General features: G+C 43.2%; 2 protein-coding genes and 1 long non-coding RNA gene across 3 annotated transcripts; all 3 read left to right on the top strand.

Moving 5' to 3' along the window:
- The first annotated feature begins 4,752 nt into the window (after positions 1-4,752).
- Positions 4,753-7,880, top strand: LOC147967934 (uncharacterized). Its single transcript, XM_087522590.1, has 3 exons — positions 4,753-5,354; positions 5,716-6,694; positions 7,364-7,880. Exons 1-2 carry the CDS (start codon positions 5,059-5,061, stop codon positions 5,720-5,722), a joined length of 303 nt encoding a protein of 100 aa, XP_087378716.1. The 5' UTR covers positions 4,753-5,058; the 3' UTR covers positions 5,723-6,694; positions 7,364-7,880.
- Positions 7,881-9,984: 2,104 nt separating this feature from the next.
- On the top strand, positions 9,985-11,513 carry LOC147967933 (uncharacterized). The gene is made up of 3 exons (XR_015603210.1): positions 9,985-10,122; positions 10,416-10,963; positions 11,065-11,513. It is a non-coding gene; the product is annotated as an uncharacterized LOC147967933 (long non-coding RNA).
- Positions 11,514-13,785: 2,272 nt separating this feature from the next.
- On the top strand, positions 13,786-19,911 carry LOC125550090 (putative disease resistance protein RGA1). Its single transcript, XM_087523322.1, has 4 exons — positions 13,786-14,842; positions 15,401-17,277; positions 19,427-19,685; positions 19,816-19,911. Exons 1-4 carry the CDS (start codon positions 13,805-13,807, stop codon positions 19,909-19,911), a joined length of 3,270 nt encoding a protein of 1,089 aa, XP_087379448.1. The 5' UTR covers positions 13,786-13,804.
- Positions 19,912-22,775: the final 2,864 nt, after the last annotated feature.

Genomic DNA, 22,775 nt, shown 5'->3' with positions numbered 1-22,775 from the left:
GCAAGCCATAGAAAATAAATGGATCTTCAAGAGGAAGACGGACGCTGATAGTAGTGTTACTATCTACAAAGCTAGAATTGTCGCAAAAGGTTTTCGACAAAGTTCAAGGTGTTGACTACGATGAGATTTTCTCACTCGTATCGATGCTTAAAAGTCTATCCAAATCATGTTAGCAATTGCCGCATTTTATGAAATCTGGCAAATGGATAACAAAACAGCAATCCTTAATGGATTTCTTAAAGAAAGAGTTGTATATGATGCAACCAAAAGGTTTTGTCAATCCTAAAGGTGCTAACAAAATAAGCAAACTCCAGCGATCCATCTATGGACTGGTGCAAGCATCTCAGAGTTGGAATAAACGCTTTGATAGTATGATCAAAGCATATAGATTTATACAGACTTGCGGTGAAGCCTGTACAAGAAAGTGAGTGGGAGCACTACAACATTTCTGATAAGTATATGTGAATGACATATTGTTGATCGGAAATAATGTAGAATTATTCTGCAAAGCATAAAGGAGTGTTTGAAAGGAGTTTTTCAAAGAAAGACCTCGGTGAAGCTGCTTACATATTGAGCATCAAGATCTATAGAGATAGATCAAGACGCTTGATAAGTTTCTTTTCAATGAGTACATACCTTGACAAGATTTTGAAGTAGTTCAAAATGGAACAGTCATAGAAAGGGTTCTTACCTGTGTTACAAGGTATGAAATTGAGTAAGACTCAAAGCCCGACCACGGCAGAAGATAGAAAGAGAATGAAAGTCATTCCCTATGCCTCAGCCATAGGTTTTATAAAGTATGCCATGCTGTGTACCAGATCTATTGTATACCCTACACTAATTTTGGCAAGGGAGTACAATAGTGATCTAGGAGTAGATCACTTGACAGCGGTCAAAATTATCCTTAGTGAAATAAGGATATGTTTCTCGATTATGGAGGTGACAAAAGGTTCGTCGTAAAGAGTTACATCGATGCAAGTTTTGACACTGATCTAGATAACTTTAAGTCTCAATCTGGATACATATTGAAAGTGGGAGCAATTAGCTAGAGTAGCTCCATGCAGAGCATTGTTGACATAGATATTTGCAAAATACATACGGATCTGAATATGGCAGAGCCGTTGACTAAAATACTCTCACAAGCAAAACATGATCACACCTTAGTACTCTTTGGGTGTTAATCACATAGCGATGTGAACTAGATTACTGAATCTAGTAAACCCTTTGGGTGTTGGTCACATGGCGATGTGAACTATGGGTGTTAATCACATGATGATGTGAACTATCGATGTTAATCACATGGTGATGTGATCTAGATTATTGACTCTAGTGCAAGTGGGAGACTGAAGGAAATATGCCCTAGAGGCAATAATAAAGTTATTATTTATTTCCTTATATCATGATAAAAGTTTATTATTCATGCTAGAATTGTATTAACAGGAAACATAATACATGTGTGAATACATAGACAAACAGAGTGTCACTAGTATGCCTCTACTTGACTAGCTCGTTAATCAAAGATGGTTATGTTTCCTAACCATGGACAAAGAGTTGTCATTTGATTAACGGGATCACATCATTAGTTGAATGATCTGATTGACATGACCCATTCCATTAGCTTAGCACCTGATCGTTTAGTATGTTGCTATTGCTTTCTTCATGACTTATACATGTTCCTATGACTATGAGATTATGCAACTCCCGTTTGCCGGAGGAACACTTTGTGTGCTACCAAACGTCACAACGTAACTGGGTGATTATAGAGGAGCTCTACAGGTGTCTCCAAAGGTACATGTTGGGTTGGCGTATTTCGAGATTAGGATTTGTCACTCCGATTGTCAGAGAGGTGTCTCTGGGCCCTCTCGGTAATGCACATCACTTAAGCCTTGCAAGCATTGCAACTAATGAGTTAGTTGCGGGATGATGTATTACGGAACGAGTAAAGAGACTTGCCGGTAATGAGATTGAACTAGGTATGGGATACCGACGATCGAATCACGGGCAAGTAACATACCGATGACAAAGGGAACAACGTATGTTGTTATGCGGTCTGACCGATAAAAGATCTTCGTAGAATATGTAGGAGCCAATATGAGCATCCAGGTTCTGCTATTGGTTATTGACCGGAGACGTGTCTCGGTCATGTCTACATTGTTCTCGAACACGTAGGGTCTGCACGCTTAAGGTTACGATGACAGTTATATTATGAGTTTATGCATTTTGATGTACCGAAGGTTGTTCGGAGTCCCGGATGTGATCACGGACATGACGAGGAGTCTCGAAATGGTCGAGACATAAAGATTGATATATTGGAAGCCTATGTTTGGATATCGGAAGTGTTCCGGGTGAAATCGGGATTTTACCGGAGTACCGGGAGGTTACCGGAACCCCCCGGGAGGTATATGGGCCTTAGTGGGCCTTAGTGGAAGAGAGGAGAGGTGGCCAGAGATGGGCCGCGCGCCCCTCCCCCCCTTGGTCCGAATAGGACAAGGAGAGGGGGTCGGCCCCCCTTCCTCCTCTCTCTCTCCTCTTTTCCCCCCTCCGCGAATCCTATTCCAACTAGGAAAGGGGGGGAGTCCTACTCCAGGAAGGAGTAGGACTCCTCCTGGCATGCCACCTCTTGGCCGGCCAGCCCCCCCCCCTTTGAGCCTTTATATACAGAGGCACGGGGCACCCCTAGAGACACAAGTTGATCCACTTGATCATATTCTTAGCCGTGTGCGGTGCCCCCTTCCACCATAGTCCTCGATAATATTGTAGCGGTGCTTAGGCGAAGCCCTGCGACAGTAGTACATCAAGATCGTCACCACACCGTCGTGCTGACGGAACTCTTCCCCGACACTTTGCTGGATCGGAGTCCGGGGATCGTCATCGAGCTGAACGTGTGCTAGAACTCGGAGGTGCCGTAGTTTCGGTGCTTGATCGGTCGGGCCGTGAAGACGTACGACTACATCAACCAAGTTAACGCTTCCGTTGTCGATCTACAAGGGTACGTAGATCACACTCTCCCCCTCTCGTTGCTATGCATCACCATGATCTTGCGTGTGCGTAGGATTTTTTTTTGAAATTACTACGAAACCCAACATGCTTATCTCGAGAACGTGCCGAACTCTATCACGTGAGGATGGAACAATGTTACGTTCAACAGAAGTAGGAAAGAGAGTATTCTGAACTGGGCCCCTTGGATGCTCATTGTGGCCGTCTGTAGTTCCTAACCATGTCAATTAATTCAGGTCACATTAGCAGATATATGGAATAAACATTCGTAGATGTTGTGCAGACATAGACGTGGTATTACATCTTGAATATTGTTTTTCTAACTTGTACTATGTGTTTACATTAGCTAAAGAGTGCAATGGAGCATGTCAGGTGACATTTAGCGGATACTGTATATCGAATAAATAGTCATAGATGTTGTGCAGACGTAGAAATGGTATGCGATCTTTGGATATTGTTGTTCTGAGCTTGTCGGATATTTGTGTGTTGCGACTTTGGTATTACATTATGCTGTGTTTGCTAATAAACAAAACTATTGCGCTTCGACTAGAGAATATCCGGGATGAGTTCTACACCAAGTTTTTGGGAGTCATACACATATTTGTGTGGCTTTTGTATTATCACACACTAAGTTTTGGGGAGTTATACACATTTGTGTGACTTGGGTATTTGTATGACTTTGGTATTTGTATGACTTTGGTATTATCACACTAAGTTTTTGGGAGTTATACATGTATCAGGGATGAGTTAGGTGGGATTATTTTCCCAAAGAAAAAATTTTATCGGGGGAAAGAGATTTACTGGGCTTTGACTAGAGAATATGAGTTTGGTGGTATTTCTAATCGAGAAAATAGCACCAACCTCGAAAACAACCTTTTGTGGTTTTAACCCGCTCTAATCGGGGGCCAAAGGGCTTTAACTCTTGCAGCTCATGTCCTACATACAATGTCTAAAAAAAACTCATGTCCTACGAACAAGACAAGCGTGATCATGAGGAGAAGAAGAACCAGCTCATGGAGGATAACATCTTCATCTTCGACTCCATGGAGAGTTACCGCGCGGAGCAACACGTCGCTGCAGACTGCAAAGTGCGGGCATTGGAGAAGTCAACAGTCTCATACTGACGCGAGCTGTCATACGAGAGTGCTGTGTTTAATTTTTGTTCTGTTAGGAGATGTTTTCTTCATGCTAAGTTTGAATTATCTCAAGAAACTATGGTAGAAAATCTTTTGTGTGAGCTAAGTTGTTTAATGAGTAGCTCAGATTAATAAGCTAGAAGCTTGTGTTAATGCATCAGTGGAATCAGTTGTGCAGTTTATGCTGATGAACAAGTTGAATGTTTGATATGGATGGACAATGCCAGAGAATTGCAATCTGAATTGTGGCTTTGGGTTCATTAATTTTTGTGGATTGATTAGGAACCAGCCATCCAATATATACCCAGTGTTTTCTTTTTCATTTACTTTTGGGACCAACTTTTTTTTTGCTTAGGTATTAGATTGCGATTATATATAATTGCCCTAAGACTGCTCTCGGCTTCATGAGACCGTAAGCATTGCACAAGCGTTCCAACACACAAAATGATAGAGCTACTTTACCACTCTGCACAATAGTACTCCCTCTATACCAAAATGTAGGCCGTATTCCACGTACCAATCTCGTCATGTTACGAAATTTTTTAAGTTTCCCAAACTGCCCTCCCACCCGACAGCCCACTCGCTGCCCACCTCCCTCCCAGATCACCTCTCTCGTCGCCGGCCTCTCCTCCCCCACCCCTCGCGTCTTCGCTGGCCTCTCCTCTCCTCCCACCACGTCTTCTCCCACGGCCTGGCCAGAAATCCACCACCCGGACGTCCAAAGATCAATATTTTAGGCGCCGGCGACGAGCTTCTGGGCGGCGGAGGCGCTGGTTCTGCGTGCGTCACGTTTTCTCCCTCCCTCTCGCTTCGGTGCTACTGCGGCGGCGGCGGTCCGTGCCGGAGACACACAGAAAAAGAAGAAGAAGGATGGGAACAACAAAGGCAGGGCGTCCTTGCCCCACCGTCGGATTCGGAGGCTACCATGGCGCCTCGCGCGTCGGATTCTGGGGGCTCTTCCATCGCAGCCATGGAGGCCGGCTCCGGTGCCCACATCAAGCTCCCCGGCAGGGGCCAGCTCCTCCCCGGCACCGACCGTCGCGTCGTCTTCCTCTCCGGCCCCTTCCGCGCCGTCATGGACGCCACCGAGCGAGCCCTCGGCCTCGTCTCCGGTGCACGTGTCGCCGGCGTGCGAGCTTCGCCGCTTCACACCCCTCGTCGGGCGAGGTGTCGGGGCTACTCCGTGGCCGGCCATCCTCGACGACTGATTCGCCCCGCTAGGTACGGCCCCGTCCACTCTTCCTCGTATGACGCCGGCGGCTGCGATGTGAATTGCCTGCGCCATTCTCTGTGTCGATTGTTAGCTCGTTCACCGTCAGTGCGCTCGATCCATACAGCGAACAGAGCGAGCAAACTCTGAGCTGCTACCAGCGAACAAAGATCCCGTCAGTACGACCGATTTGCAACTTTTGTTCAGTGTAACAATGCCTTGGCTTACTTCGGTTAAGTCTTGTTACCAGGGTGTAGTGTTTACTGTCAGTTTATTCCACGATCTCCAAGCAGAATCAACAACATTAGTGCTTTTTCAGTGCATTAGTGCTTGGGCTTAGTAGCTTACCTCGATTGATCCATCTTTTTTCAGGGTGTAGGCTGAAGCAGCAAGTCTACTCTAGTTGCTTATTGCTTAGTGGCTTCTTGGATAAGATCAAGCACTCATTGGGGCCTCTACCACGTAATCTACCGAGCTCTCTGTCATCAACCAAGCAGCAGCAGTACTCCTCTGCCAACATTTCTTCGGTTGTTAACATTTCTTCAGTAATCAACCAAGCAGCAGCAGCAGAAAAAAAAAAGGGTCAACATTTCTTCAGAGTTTGACTGTCGATGATCGATTGGTTTGCTTTAGTTGTCGTTCGATTCAGAGTTTCAATCATATATTGTGCTTGCAGGGCGACGCCGACGGTGGTGCTGTAGTTTTAGAGATATTAACTGAAAGTTAATTAGGAATAGCAAGCAAGCTGATTTCCAGTACCAATTCTAGTACCAATTCCTTCTTCTCTTCTGGAGTAGTATAGCTCTTGCTCTCTCTTCTTCTCTTCTTGTATTAACTGAAACAGTATAGCACTTGTAGACACCCACTAAATTCAATTAAACCTTTTTCTCTTAATTTTCTTGGAGTACTCCATCTTGCTCTGTTAGGTTATCTTGCATTTTCAATTAATTATCTGACTTTGTACTCCAAGAGCACTTGCTGATGATGATTGTTGCTGCTTAACTCCATGTTGTGGAGCAAGTTCTATGGAGCCTTTCTTGTTTATGGGTTGCTGAAATATGGAGCCTTTCTTGTTCTGGAGTAGTATTGCTGAAATATCAAATTACTTACTGGAGTAGAAAATTCATGGAATATCAAATGCATTACTAGAAATTGTCCCTCTCTTCTCTCTTCTTTCTCTCTTAATTAACTGGAATATTAAAGTACTCCAAAAGTTTTGCTGACTGCAGCCAATTTTGCTGTGCAGAACACTACTTCAGTTAATACACTATCCAGTACTGCTAGTTCTCATCTCACTTGGTGTGCTTCTTGTTGGGAGCACTCTTTGTTATCCCAAGATCTAACATCAAAGGTAAAATGGGTACATGGCTTGTCTTGTTGTATTTGCAAGTTTGAAACCGGATTAGCATCTTGGAGTATTGTTGTACTCCAACAGACTAAACAGTACGTACTCCAGTACTGATAGTTAGAGTAGCATCTTGGAGTAGGGTAGTCCACATTTGTCTACATTAGACCAGATTATTCAGATTAGTCCACATTCCATATTATTCCTGGAGTACTGTACTGTTGCAGCAGCAGGAGTAACTGAATACTCCTTCATATGCTTGGTTCCTTCTTATTCTTCCTCATCAGATTGTAAAAATGGATTCCTTCCGTCTTATGCGGTGTACTGTACTCCACATTTGTCTACTCCTTCAGCTCTAGGTGCATCAACACGGGTTGCTTCCTTCATTTTTATTCTTCCAATAATGGTTGCTTTCGATGAGTGAGTGAGTGACAGAGAGCAATAATAGGCCATTTTCGAATTGATACTCCAAAATTTATCAGAATTGGAGGATTGATTGTTTCCAAATCAATACTCCAACATTTATTGTTTCTTTCCAAAATTTATGCAATACTCACCTGCCCAACTTATTGATCCTTTCCAAAACTTATTAAGTTTATTTGATCCTTTCCAAAAATTATTGCTTCCAAAATTAACAGTGGAGTATTAATTGTTTCCAAATCATTTTGTTTCCAGAAATTCACCTGCCCAACTCCGCAAGGAAGGAGCAGCGGCGGGGCTGGAGAAGCACCAGCGACCCTGGGTCGGGAAGGAGCAGCGACGGGGGAGGAGAAGCATCAGCGACCCTGGGCGGAGGATCTGCTCGAGTTGGCTGAGGGCAGAGGATCGAGGACCTGGATGGACCTGGGCGGACTACGTGGGCGGAGGTGGAGGTGGAAGACGAGCGGGAAGCAGAGGATTCAAATGTAGCGGGGGCAATAAGGTCATTTCCCCGATTTTCACCTGGTCGGAAGGATTTCTCCAACGACATATATTTCGGGACGGAGGGAGTAGTAAGCTCTAGCAAGACATATTTAAGGCAATGGGAATTTAATTGTGTCGCAATTCTACTATATATCATCCCCAGTCTGACAACAATCAGTGCATTGAAAATTATCTGTGTTGCATGGCCTCTACTGAACCTAAGAAGAGTGACAACGCGTCTAGCATCTGCTGAATATTGGTACAACACATCATTTCATTCTTTTCTGAGAAAAACCCCATTTGAAGCACTCTAGGGATATCCCCCACCAAATATCAGTGATTTCACCATACCCACGGGTACTAGAAAATGGAGTCGAGGAACTTCGGACTGGCATACAAACTCTTATGCACGACTTGAAAAGCAAATTTAGCAGCAACTCAAGCTCGGATGAAAAAAAAGTATGCTGACCGCAAAAGAGTGGATACAATTTTTATGTTGGTTACATGATTTATCTGAAAATGCAGTTGTAATGCCACAATGCTTTCGATCTTGGTACCAACATTAAACTCCAAAGTAAATACTATGGTCCATTTTGATCCATAGCTCATGTGTAGTGTAGCATACAAGTTGTTGTTTCCAGAGAAAATTGGCATGCATCAGTATTTCATATCATCTACTCCCTTCGTTCCAAATTACTCGTCGCAGAAATGGATGTATCTAGAACTAAAATACATCTAGATACATGCAGTTCTGCGATGAGTAATTCGAAACGGAGGGAGTAGTTGAAAAAGCATATCAGGCCCAAAGTTTTGCTCTGTTCATATCTACCATTGGTGATACTACATAGGAAGGGTCTAGTTGAAGCGGTTGAGGTTGGTAGATATGATTACCATGCTCTCGTGCAAGAAACTTGGCAAGTTCGACTCAACAATCTGCAAGCGCTGCAACGGTTAGTCTAGTGGAAAAATCTTCCACCTGATGATACTACATAGGAAGAAACCGATTTCATCAAGATGATGGTTCCTGCCTTCTTCAAGCAAACTGTACAAAGATGGTTCAATCTTCAAGCACCTTCTTAAGGACAAGATCGTTTTCATGCGGGGGTATTTGTGAGGCTTCAGATGTACAGTAAGTGTTCAATTCATTAGTTAACAGACGACCTAGATGGAAGCTCGCATCAGGATCCGAAGGCTCGCCTTCTACCTGAAGTGTTTTTTGCCTTTACTGCATCATTTTACTTGTCGTGCTATTAACTTTGTACCATTACATAAGGCAGCTCTTGCATGTATTCGGCATCTTATAACCAAAAAATAAACACATATCTTATAGCAGAATAAACCCTGGTTCTCATGGTATACTTTCCTCTTTTCTGTGAACCCTATCTACCAAATCCACCTTGCCGCAACTAAGCCTTGCTCAGTATTACTCACGCTTCCAAATCGAGTAGCCACTCAACTGTGCCAGCGGTTGAGGTTGGGCGGGTGTGGTTTGAGGCACCTATTTCATTCTTCATTTTAGTTTCCTTTCTTTTTATTTTATAACAAAATTTAAAATTTTGATCAAGAATTGAAAATTAGTTCATAACTTCCAAGGAATGTTTTGAACTTTTAAAGTGTTCATGAGTTCCTTTTTTTTACAAATCTCTAAAAATGTGCTGCCATTTAAAAATGTTCACGGATACAAAAAATGTTCATGAACTCAAAAGATGTTCCTGAATTTTAGAAAAATTCTCAGGAATTAAAAAACATTTAGAATTTAAAACAATGTTCTAAATTTCTAAAAGTGTTTTTGAATTTTCTTGTGAATTCAAAAAATAATTGGGAATTTAAAGACATACCTGAATTACTATAATTTACAAAAAAATAAAAGATTCTGTTTTTTTTCAAAAATCACAGATTCAGAAAATGTTATATTTTTTAAGATGTGAACTTTTTAAAATCACATTTTTTTCCAAAACACTAGAATTTGGATAAAATGTTTGATGATAAAAAATATTCATGAATTTCAGAAAATATTTTCGAATTAAAAAAAAGAAGCAATCAAGACAATGTTTGAGAATTCAAAAGATGTTTGCAAATTATTAAAATGTTCGCCATTAAAAAGAATGTTCGTGGATTAAGAAAATTTTCATGTACTTCAAAAATAGTTTTAGATTTTCAATAATTTTCGTGAATTTTAAAAAGATCATGAATTTCGAAAATGATAGGGAGTTTTAAAAACTATCTTGGGTTGTCATATGAAAAAACTCGAATTTTTGAAAAAGGAAAAACTAGAAAAAAAGGGAAAGAAAAGGAACCCTGAAAAAGAAAACCAGTGGGAAGCAAAAGCCAGAAAATGGGCCGGGCCTACGTAGCAGCGCAATACTGCTGGGAGGGGTGCGCGTTATTACGCGGGGAATAAGAACCGCGAGGCTGGACCACTCCACCGCCGCCGGTGTGATGCCGCCGGCGAAGAAGGGAGTGGGAAAGAGCCAGATGGGGGACGGGACGTCGGTGCGCACGCTCCCGCCTCCCACCCCTCTGCTCGATAGGTGCGTATGCTCCCCGAGCCCCGCCGCTCAATCATTGCGCTATGAGAGAGATCGACTGAATACATCTCACTGGATCTGATTCGCTTCTACTAGCTGTGTCGGCCTGACTTCGAATCTCGCCCTGGAGCATGCATTTTTTTTATCTCAAGGAAATTTGTGTGCATACATATAGCGCCGTCTTCATGTTTGCAAGCCACCTTTTTCCCGTTTAATTTTTTTTGCCAGTGTCTAGTGATTGGACTGATTATCTTTCTTTTTTTCATGGTCATGGGCATGTCTGAACCAATTTTCAGCACTTGTTGATGTCAAAGGTAGGCAGTACTAAAGAGTGGCCATGCCAATCCGCGTCTCAGGCCAGATCGGCAATCTTGGTGTAAAACAGTCTGCCTTGGTTGGGGAGAAGATCGAAGATGACACGAAAGCCCACAAGAGTGCTAGCATGGTGTTGGTGGGATCGGCAAGACCACTCGCAGCAAGAAGGTCTTCAATGACGAGGCCATCCAAGGCGAATCACACAAGAGTTTATGAGCATCACACAAGAGTTTAATGAGGTTGAGCCTTTTAGGACAGCCATTGTTACCATCGAGAGGCACTTTCTCGGACTTGAGTGTCGAATGGAAACATGGTCATGCTTGTATTGGCTCTTGCCAGCACCATCAGGGGCAAAAAGTTCTTTTAGAGGAACAACCCACTAAAGACTCCTTTTAGCCACGGAGCCCCTAGCAGCCAAAGTCATTGATCGTCACAACATGAACAAGACATGATACTGTTGCTCGGGCATCCCTACCATCATGCCAGCAAATTAGGACCAGAAGATGCTTGGTCATTGCTTAATAAGCAGGTCAGTATATACTTCTAACTCAACTAAATAATAATGATAAACTATGCAGACAAAATCTTCAATCCTCTGGAGTGGGAAGCTTCATGACCGGGTTGGCGCAGGGTGAGGGTCTGTTTGGTGGCGAGCTCTGAAGTGTCTGAGGTGGAGGGTGGGATCGGGAGAAATCCTTGTTGGCTTGGTCGACACCAACACGGTGGCGCTTGTGGGTACCGCCTAACCTTCCTGGAGGGCGTCGGGGCTACCCTTCCTCTCTCCTCACAGCGTACCGGGGGAAACCCTTGGCAGCAGCGCCGTCATCGTCGCGTCGCTTCTTGGAGGTGCTGATTGGTACCGTGCCTCGGAGGCTCGGAGCTTGGTGGGCAATCTCTGGTGGGTGCAGCAGCCATGAGGCTTCTCCTTTTTTTGTCGATCCGCCGCTGTTGGCATTTTTTTCTCTTGTATTTTCTCTTTCTTTTCTTTTGGGCGTGACTGTGCTGCTTCCGCCCCAGCATCTATCGTTGGATGTATCGGTTGGTTGCTTTGTATACAAAGCGGGGGGAAACCCTTTTTCGGCAAAAAATCTTCAATCCTCATTGCCTTGGTTCCTTCGGCGTATTGTTTGGTGTGTTATCATGTTGTATGTATATGTCCACCTCTGTTTGATGAATACAATAGGCTATAGCAAATAGCATACTGACAAATGCAACTCCTCCAGCTAATTCCTCGTTGTTAATGGACTAGTATGCCCACTGCATGAACCGGAGGCACTTCCAATGATTGTGTCCCTTGAATTTCTCTCTAACTCCACATGCTGTTTTTGTTTCCAGTCCGTTCTTTTGTGTTTAAGGTAACAAATTGCTTGTTATATACACTATGAATAAGCAGACAGGGCAGGTTCACATTGCGTGTTAGGCTGTTAGCAGTGAATGTCCACCTCAGTTTACTTCATATACCTTGAAATTTCTTGTTAGATCTACCTATTCTTATATGTGCAATGCTTTTGTAGTTCATGATGATAAGTTGGATCGACCTAATTATATCAGCCTGACGTTACCACAGCTTTAAATAATTAGTTTTTCTTTTGTGGGGAGCTTTAAATAATTGACTGACAGATAGTAACTCTGACTCGGCACTTTTTCTTGGCAATATAATTTTATGTTTATACCACGTGGATTTATAATTTAACTCAGATGATCTTCTGCATCCAGGTGGAATCAATTGCGGCCTCCAGATCTCGCTCTAGCAGTCTAGCTACTCATACCAAGTATTGGTGCCTCTGTGCAGCAGGTGGCTCTACTTAATAATAGAAGACTTGAGGAAAGGTTTGCTGCCAAGAACACGAAGATGCAAGTAATGTAGATATGCCATTATGCTATGATTAACTTGTATATATGAAAAATACGGTGGTATAAAGCTTGTCAGCATGCATTGTAAAACTAACATGACATATGTTTCTGCGTTCGCACCAAAGTTGCTTGTAACTTTATTTTATTTTTTGAGGAAAAAAAATAAAAGGTGTTATTGGATTAAGATAAGAAACTTAAATGGGCATGGGAAGCTCCTCTTGTCACATCCTGCGCCTCTTAGCTTGGATTACCAAGAGTTACATATTTCAAGTTGGCCATCCAGTTGCAAGTTTACCCATCCACTTGTCACATCTTGCAAGTTTACCAAGAATTGTTTGCTGGTAGATGGATGTATTCTGTGGAGGCAGGCCACAATCATCATGGCATCACTAGGCGCCACCCAGCATTTTTTACTCTTTCCCCTTTTGTTTGATGAGTAGCAAGGATTTAATAACTATAACTGATTACATCAATAGATGCATATGAATCTGATAGATAATACATGCCCGCCCAACTAGTCCAGAAATAATTACCCATTCCTGAACAATCATATACTACTAGCTAACAGCATCACCACTATGAATTATTTGTTAGAATCAGGGCTAAGTCATTCAGCATTTTAAACTTGTTAGCAGCATCACCTTGTAGTCAGGGTTAAGTCATTCAGTGCGATCGAAGGGTGTCATCTAACGACTTCTAAAGTATTTCCCTTTTGTCTATATATTATAAATGAAGTTCATCCTCTGGTGCTTCCAGAAGTACAGTAGTAGAGCATGACCGAAGGAAACGAAGTTCGGTTCTCTTGCGCTTCCACAGGCTGTAGTACTACAGCTGTAGAGCATGGACGGAGGAAACAAAGTTCGATCCTCTGGTGCTTCCACAAATTTCAGTACTAGAGCATCACCGGAGGAAGATCAACCCATTCATTTCTAATCTTTCCAATTTAATGAAGGTAATCTCGCTGCTCTCTCTGCATGCGTGTGTGTTGTACTATTTCTCTAGATTTGTTTGGTTCATCGTCAGTCTTAACGCTTTTCGTAGTTGTATACCTGTATAACATGAAGACAATCCATGAGCTTTCTATCTCTATTTTTATCTTCTAGTAATGTTGTGCATGTAATTGTTGTGCAATTGCTAACCTACTACTTGCGACGTGATTGTAACCTTATTACAGAATAAAGATGCTGCCTTTTGTTCTTAGAAGAAGTTTTTCCTTTTTATCAGAAAGGAAACCCTTACTTTTACTTAGAATCAGGTTTGATATTTGCGGTGTTTGATTGGGCATGGGTAAATAGAGCCAATATCATCTCAACTGTGATAGAGTTAGACTACATTCCAGAATATTTTGTTTCGTAGTTGAATACTGGATCAAGACCAATTCAATCGGTAGTCTCAAGTGAATTAATTTTTTTAGGTGACATTCTATTTGAAGCATGGGATTGTTGGTGGTAATAATAAAAGGAGTAATTTGTTTGCTTATTTTTTGTAGCACCAAAAGTGAGCTCATTGCAGCAGTATGGCGGCGGTCCTGGATTCTTTGGCATCCTACGTGGCTGACATGGTCATCGAGATGGCCAAAGAAGAGGTGGCCATGCTGATTGGAGTGGCTGGTGAGATAGAAAATCTGGGCATCAAGCTTAGGGACCTCAAGAACTTCCTTGCAGATGCCGATAGGAGGAACATCACTGATGAGAGCGTGCAGGGGTGGGTGGAGGAACTGAAGCGCGCCATGTATGATGTTACCGACATCCTTGACTTGTGTCAGCTCAAAGTCATGGAGCAAGGTCCATCCAAGGATATGGGGTGCCTTAACCCTCTGCTCTTCTGCATGAGGAACCCCCTCCATACCCATAACATTGGCAGCCGCATCAAGACACTTAACCAAAAGTTGGATGACATCTTCAAGAGGGGTAGTAGTTTCAATTTCATCAAGCTAGAAGCCTACCAGGACCGGATGGTGACCCGTTCTCAAGCTGTTGACCGCAAGACGGATCCGTTGTTGGAGCGGTCGCGTGTGGTTGGGGAGAAGATTGAAGATGACACGAGAGCGCTTGTGAAGGTGCTCACAGAGGAAGTAGCTGATGATAGTGATAGCATCATGATTGTTGCCATCGTTGGTGTCGGTGGAATTGGTAAGACTACCCTCAGCAAGAAGGTCTTCAACGACGAGGCCATCCAGGGCAAATTCGCCAAGAAGATATGGCTGAGCATCACACAGGTGTTCAATGAGGTTGAGTTGCTGAGGACGGCCATCACAGCTGCCAATGGAAACCTGCCTGGCTCGGGGGGTGGGTCTCAGGATAAAGCATTGCTTGTGCCAGCTCTTGCTGACGCCGTCAGGGACAAGAAGATTTTTCTTGTGTTGGATGACATGTGGGGAACCAATGAATGGAACAACTTGCTCATGGCTCCCTTTAGCCATGCTGCATCCAATAGTCGAATCCTTGTCACCACAAGACATGAGACTGTTGCCCTAGGCATGAAAGCCAAGCATCCCTACCACCATGTTGGCAAATTAGGGCCTGAAGATGCATGGACCTTGCTGAAGAAGCAGGTAATTTTGCAATTACTAGTAGTAACCTCTATTGAAGTTAATAATAACTTAATCGTCCATTGATGAACACTAGCCATGGATTAATGTACTTCGAATGCTTACTGCATTGATTCCTCTTGCACGGTGTTAAGTCTTAGTATAGCATACTTGCTAGTGATTTATTGTATTAATTTTGTGCACTTGCGACCACTGGTCCTGATTACTCCAGATTGTGTTGCTTGTTTATTTGAGTAACCAATCCGACATAGAAGGAGGGCGATTATGTTCTACTCCCTCCGTATCATAATATAAAACGTTTTTGACACTGTCATAGTGTCAAAAAACGTCTTATATTAAGTCACGGAGGTAGTACTTTTGTGTGCCAGTTCAATGAAAAATAAACAATCCGACGAACATTTGCCTCGACCTATTAATCAACATGTGAAGAGACAATTCACTTTAAGTAGCACATGGACTGATTCTCTCTGAGATAGCATATCAGGAAATAAAAGAACTTCACTAGCCACAGAAATATGTAATATGCTTCTCATTAATTTTATATGCTTAAACTGCTTGCAGGTACTCGCTACAGAGAAAAGTGAACCTGCGATTGATATGCTAAAGGATATTGGACTGGAAATTATAGAAAAATGTGATGGGTTACCACTTGCAATAAAAGTGATGGGAGGACTCCTATGCCAAAAGGATAAACAGCGATGTGATTGGGAGAAAGTTCTGAATGATGCTATATGGTCAATATCTCGAATGCCAGAAGAGCTAAATTATGCAATATATATTAGCTACGGGGACTTGTCCCCTTCTTTAAAGCAATGCTTTCTGCACTTCTCCCTTAAGCCTAAGAAGACAATTATACATGACGTACAATTGGTCGGCATGTGGATTGGTGAAGGATTTGTTCATGGAGACTCTGATAGATTGGAAGAACTAGGAATTGAGTACCATAAAGAGCTAATATTGAGGAACCTTATAGAGTCAGATACATCATATGCCGGTCAATATATTTGCAACATGCATGATGTTGTTCGTTCATTCGCTCAATATGTGACTAGAGATGAAGCACTAGTAGCTCACCGCGGAGGAACTGTTAATAGTAAACTTAGTTTGCAAAGGTTTCTTAGGTTGTCCATAGAAACCAGAGGAGTGGAATCAGATGAATTTGAGTGGAGGAGTTTACATGAGCAGAAATCACTTAGATCATTAATACTAGTTGGAAAATTTAAGATTCAGTCTGGTGATTCCTTGATTCCTTTTTCAAATCTACGGACTCTGCACATAGAGTATGCAAATTTTGCTGCATTGTTCAAATCTTTGTATCAGCTCAAACACTTGAGGTATTTGGCACTAAGGGAATGCAATGATATAAAGAGCTTGCCAGAGAACATTCACAAAATGAAGTTCTTGCAGCACATTAGTGTTGCTGGTTGTCAGAATCTTGTGAAACTTCCAGATACCATTGTAAAGTTACAAGGACTGAGATATCTTGAACTTTACAGCACATCTGTAAGTAGTATGCCTAGGGGGTTCTCCGCTCTCACAAATTTGAGGATACTTTGGGGGTTCCATACCCACATGGATGGTGATTGGTGTAGTTTGGAAGAGCTCCAGCCTCTTTCCCAGCTTGGGGAAATTGGATTAGCAAGTCTGGAGAATGTATCTGCTGCCTCATTTGCCACAAAGGCAAGGCTGAGTGAAAAGGTCTATCTTTCCTGCATGGCCTTATACTGTAAGAGCAGGCTAGGCGATGATGGATTAGTGAAGGAAGAAGTTTCTGAGCAGGATCAAGGAACAATTATGGAGGTGTTTGATGAACTCCATCCTCCGCCTTATGTGCAAGATATTCGCATCCAAGGATATTTCGGGCGTCAGCTCCCAAAATGGATGATGTCGACAGCAACGACGCCCCTCAATAGCTTGAGGATACTAATATTTGAAGACCTGGCTTGTTGCACCCAACTCCCAGATGGCTTGTGCCAGCTCCCATATCTGGATTACCTGGAGGTCAACCGTGCTCCGGCAATCAAGCGTGTCGGTCCTGAATTCTTGCACCCCTATAGTCACCATCACCATGCTTCATTTCAGGCGCTAGCTGCATTTCCGAGACTGAACAAGATGATCTTTACGAAAATGGTGGAATTGGAGGAGTGGGATTGGGAGGAGGAAGTGCAAGCAATGCCTGTCTTGGAGGAGCTTATAATCCATGGCTGTAAACTGAGGCGTATTCCTCTCGGCCTCGTGTCCCATGCAAGGGCTTTGAAAAAGCTAACCATATGGTCCATTCAGTGCCTCCACTCTCTAGAGAACTTCGCCTCCGTAGTTGAGCTCGACCTGTATGACTTACCAGAGCTGACTAGCATCTCCAATTTGCCCAAATTGCAAAAGCTTGCGATCAACTGCTGCCCAAAGCTTGAGTCGCTGCAGGAGATGACTGCACTCCGTGTAGAAAATATGAGATGGCTAAATATTGTGTTGTTGTATTGATCTGACCCAGGTGTGGAATATATATAAAGTACAATATGAGAAGAGACTTGAAGTAGGGGACAAGTCGTACATGGTTTAAACCAATCCTATCTCTAACTCCTAATCTCTAACTTAAACATAATTATACTTCTAACATTTCCCCTCAGTCGTAGCGGGAGTGAAGCGGACGATGGCGACTGAATTTGAACTCTTGTGCTTCCGTCGTCTTCTCCGCCACGCCATCATCAACTGCGTCTCTGATGGGTCGGCACCTAGGGCGGTGACTGCATCCCCTTCTGGTGCCTTCCTGCCTTCTCCTCTATTCCCTCCCGCAGTCACAGCGGGAGTGGCGTGGACGCTAGTGATGACGCGGACGCTGTTGACTAGAGTTGTTGCCGATGAGTTGCTGTAGACGTAGCCATTAATGTCAATGTCAAGGTAGCCGATCATGGTGATGTAGCCGTGGTCGAGGTAGTCGTGGTCGATGGTGTAGTCATCGTGAATGATGAAACCGCACTAAACCGAAGGCGCAAAAAAATGCGCTATGACTGAGCTGCAGCCGTGGACGATGCACCTTGTGGAAGTGAGAGGGTGCCGTCGGCGATGAGTCCGCCGGTTTTGCCAAGACCGGAAGAAGCCCATCGAGCACACATCGGTTTTGCCAGAACCGTGTGGCCGTGTAGGGTCGTCATCATAGTGACGCCGTGTCGATGCAGTCGTGCCGTCGTGGATGACGCGGTCGATGCCGTCGTCATGACACGGTCATTGCCATCGTTGAGGTCGTGTCTTGCAAAAAAATCTGTCAAAAAACGCTAGTTGTCCATTTTGTGGATGAGGCGGCAGGCGGTGTGTCTGACGATGATGTTGGTGAAGATCACGATTGATGAAAACCTTGGCGATGAAGTGTTGATGTTGACACTGCTACAGCAGCGTGTTGATGATGATTCGTCGCTTGGAGGTGTTCCTCGTGGCGACGGGATGTCGATGCCGTGTCGTGTCGAAGAAGTATGTTGGCTCGTAGCCTGACGTAGCCGTATAGCTCGATGTCGTTCGGCACGGGAGGTGTCGGTGTAGTTGCAGATCGATAGCTTGATGAAGAATGACTGGTGCACATGCGTGGTAGGCAGGTGCAGGCCGGCTTGGCGTACATCTTGGTGTCGTGGGTCGTGGTCGTAGGGCGCGCGCTGGAGTTAATGGAGTTGGGGAAACAGCCCTCCCGTGAATCCGTGATTCGTGCCATGCGCTGGGCCTCTCGCGGTCTCGCCAGTCGAAGTCGCCCGGCCGTTGTTCTGCTCATGCGCGGGTGGCCGATTGGATCGGACAACAGCTTTTGGGGCAGGATGATGGAGACGGATGTAGCTCGGCTCCGCGTCGTCCGTGTGGACGACGGTGTCGATCTGGTCGATGGCGAGTAGACGATATGCAGCCTCGGAGAAGCCTGCGCTGGAGCCGCCGGGTACAACGTGCGCGCGGGTGTAGCGTCGAGGTCGCGTGTCGCATGAGTCGATGGAGGCTGGTAGCCACGCGAGGCTCGAGCTCCTGGATGCGCCTTGCATGTCCATGGGCTGCATGGATGTACAGATCACGGAGTAAATTTCGTCCCGTGCAGTGCTGCCCATGTCCTGCATGCGCCTTGGATGTCCATGGGCTGCATGGATATGCAGAATCAGCCCGCGCGTGGATTTCCGATTGCTCCTCTCGAACGAAGTCCGTAGCGACCGGCTGGATGATGCGACTTGCCCGCCGCTGAAGCACCGATTTCTAGGGTTTATAGCTAAAGAAAATAGTAGTATCTATCTACTGGATGGAAATTGAGAATTCGAAAATTGGATCTAATCTAATCTAGGGAAGAACCGGTCAGATCGTTGATCGATCGGGTGCCGCGCCCCCGGGGAGAGGAGATTAATCTCTCCGGAGGCGGCGTGCTGTGGAAGATGTGAAAGGTCTTAGAATCGGCGTCGTGAGACTAACCGCTCTAATATCATGTAGAAAATATGAGATGGCTGAATATTGTGTTGTTGTATTGATCTGAAGTAGGGGACAAGTCGTACATGGTTTAAACCAATCCTATCTCTAACTCCTAATCTCTAACTTAAACATAATTATACTTCTAACACTCCGGAGACTCGTGCTGACAGCTTACTACAATGAGAAACGACTTCCATTGTTCCTGCAAACTGTAAAGCCCAGTCATTTGCTTCTGGACTGCAGCCCAGGGGTACTCGCCTCCATGGCTCTGGGAAAAGCCGGCATCGCTTGGGACAAGTTCGGCCATATCCAGCATGTCGAGGCTTATGCAAATGATGAAGGCATTGAAAAAAGATGGCACCTATTTTACACAAGAGAGCCCTACAAAATGGAGACAAATGTGGAGGCAAATCAGCAGGTATAATATCTAGTTTGATTGCTCTATCCAATATAAGTACCCTGCTCTTGTTGCTTCCAACTTTGGGTTCTTCGTTTTTATGCTAGAGCCAGTTGAAAATATGTTCCTGGTGTTCAGTTTCGCTTGACAGGATCAATCTAAGGAGGCATATGAAGACTACAGAGAAGACGCAAATGAAGATGAGAAAAGGGATGGCGATGAAGAGGACAGAGATGATGAAAGCTGAAGCCGAGGACGGAGATCATGAAAGCTGAAGCCGAGGATGGAGACGATGAAGTTTGGACATGAATCTTCCCTGCACATACTTGCTCACTGTCCGTTCACTGCTGGGATACGGAGATTCTTCCTCACTATATTCAACTTCCCTTCCCTCTGATGTCAAATGGCAACTCCTGACAGTTTGGTCCAGTGGTGGTTGCTGGCACTGACTCAGATTCCTCTGCAGTGTCACAAGCATCTCTGTGCGGTGATCATGGTTGTCTGCGGCGATTCTGGATAGAAAGGAATAACAGTGTTGAACAGTCGGGCCCTGAATTTCTTGCAAATTTGTGACAAAATCTCAGATGAACTAGCCACCTGGCCTCTGGGGTCAAAGGAGTTATCTGGGCAGGCGCGGTGTAATCTTGGCTCTCTACCCTGTATGGTGCACTCTATTATTTTTCTTTCGGATACTTGTACTCTTTTCGCCTTCTTAATGAACGAAAAGCAGCGGTCTGCTGCATTTCATAAAAAAAAAGGAGAGAAAACGCTGATGAGGAGTTGGCCATACACGATGAGGGGATATCCCAGGATGTGTGTTGCCACTTGCCAGGATGTCTCCACTTGCTGCCACTGCTGCTCTACTGGATTTTCTGGGTGTTGAGCCTTTATTTTTGTATGAGCCTTTATGGGTATCTCTGTCGTGAATTGTGATTTTTACGTTTGTCAAAAGAGTGCAGTTTAGCCTGTAGTTAAGGAACAAAATTGTACAGATATCATTCAGAATGCATTCAACATTCCAGTATATTGTTGGCTTCTCTGTTTCCCTGTAAGTGAGATTTTCCTTTCTTTCTTTCTTTCCCTTTACATAATTTATATGGCCGTATCTGCAGGCAGCTTCATCAACCTCCTCTCTAGATGGTTAACATCAAGTGTGCATCCATCCAAGCAACCCCACGGATTCTACAAAATCTTGTAAGAAAGGTAATTAGCTTCAATTCCTAAAGGTTTTATTTGGAAACGAAGCCAAAAGTATGGCGGTGGTCCCTTTTCGGCTTGATAACTTGGTACGATGAAGAACCAAATTGCAACATACACCAATAGATGACTTTCAATTAGGGACATGCAGTAATTTATTATCGGTTTTGTTTTAGAACAATCCACGATGATTGTTAACTTCTTTTATTCCAATGATTGTAACTGGACGAGCGTCCAATAGGCGGAATATGATTTAATTTAAGAATTTTGAAAACAAAATCATGGAATATGATTTTTAAAATTCCTATAAATAAAAAAATCTGCAACATAAATAGTTTTTTGCATAAGATATTTTTTATTTCAAATAAGAGGAACATTTGTTCGTTACACACTATCTTTTTATCTAGCATGAAAAAAGTTTTACTTTTCCATCAAAAAATATCCCCCCATTTAACTGACATTTTGAAAAAATTAAATACATTTACAAAAATAAAATAAAATAAGAAAAGGCACAGTCTTAATGGGGCTTGCCAATAGGCGGCCGGTCCTCTTATTCGGCGCGCTCTGCTCCAGCTCACACGCGCCTGCTGGCGTGGGCTGGCCCAGCAACGTGCTACTCGCTCGCTCGGTTTCATAACAGGCTGACCGTTGACCGTTGATTTTTTGGGGGAAAAAATCATATCTGAGTTTTTTTCGTATTTCAAAAAACGTTCGTAGTTCAAAAAAAATGTTCACAAATATTAAAAAAGTTTATCGATCTGGAGAAAAGTTCCTAAATTTCGAAAATGTTAAAAGTATAAAAAAGTCACGATCGTGTTTGAAAAAGTTCACGGCATTTAAATAAGTTCACGAGTTCAGAAAAAAACATTCGCGGATTTGAAAAATATTCAAAAAATTATTCTGGATTTTCGAAAATAAGTTCACAAGAATAAAATATAGTTCATAATAATTAAAATAAACAAAAAAATCTAAAATTTAGAAAACGGAAAAAATAAAAAGGAAAACGAAAAGGTGGAATGGAAAGAACCGATAGAAACTGAACAAAACCTATGAATCACATAACCTAGAGAAACCAGCCCAAAACAAATCGGGGGACAACTTCTAGAAGGTTGTGAAGCCTTTTTTCTAGGTGAGAAGGTTTAGAAGCTTGTGCTGGGACCCCTAAAAAAAAAGAAGCTTGTGCAGGGAGAGACACGTTTTGGTCTGGCCATTTACACTAGCGGGGAAATCAGATGTATTGATAACTGGCGCTATAAGCGTTGAAAGGGATTCGGCCTTAAGGAAGCGCCAAAACAATTTCTCGCTGTAAGCGAGAATACCTCTCGGCCTGATGAAAGTTTTTCCTCCTCTGCTGTATCTGGGACAGCCGGTTTGATGATTCTTTTTTTCGATCGCTTGATCCGTCATGTGTGGTTCCTCGTTCGCTGGTTCTTGTCCTGTTTTCTTCCACTGTTTTCTATCATTTTTTACAGTTATCTTTGTTAATCAAGGATTTCTTCGGTTCTTTTGTCTTTCTTGATTTTCTCATTGGTTTTCTCTATTTTTCATATACAAGATTAATATTTTTGGGATACATGGTCAATATTTTTTCTACAGACATATTAACATTTCAAAAAAAAAACTTAAATATAAAATTAACATTTTCTATGATAAAATGGTCAAACAAATTTTGTACACATTTAATATTTTCGAATACCTTTTGAAACAATTTTCCAAATCCTTGACCATGGTCAATATACAAGATTTTCTCTATTTTTCATATACAAGATTAATATTTTTTGGATACATGGTCAATATTTTTTCTATAGACATATTAACATTTCCAAAAAATCAAATATAAAATTAACATTTCCTATGATACAATGGTCAAAAACATTTTGTACACATTTAATATTTTAAAATACCTTTTGAAAC

Source organism: Triticum urartu, chromosome 5A (genome assembly GCF_056163025.1).
Source record: "Triticum urartu cultivar PI428250 chromosome 5A, HENAU_Tu73, whole genome shotgun sequence".
NCBI classification, from domain to species: Eukaryota; Viridiplantae; Streptophyta; class Magnoliopsida; order Poales; family Poaceae; genus Triticum; species Triticum urartu.
The sequence above is the reverse complement of the archived record's forward strand: the minus strand, read 5'-3'. Positions and strand labels throughout refer to the sequence as shown.

Coding starts and splice junctions, on each gene's coding strand:
- LOC125550090 (XM_087523322.1), top strand. CDS start 13,805: ATGGCGGCGGTCCTGGATTCTTTGGCATCCTACGTGGCTGACATGGTC. Junction 14,843..15,400: donor GGACCTTGCTGAAGAAGCAG/GTAATTTTGCAA, acceptor AACTGCTTGCAG/GTACTCGCTACAGAGAAAAG. Junction 19,686..19,815: donor ATGTGGAGGCAAATCAGCAG/GTATAATATCTA, acceptor TTCGCTTGACAG/GATCAATCTAAGGAGGCATA.
- LOC147967934 (XM_087522590.1), top strand. CDS start 5,059: ATGGCGCCTCGCGCGTCGGATTCTGGGGGCTCTTCCATCGCAGCCATG.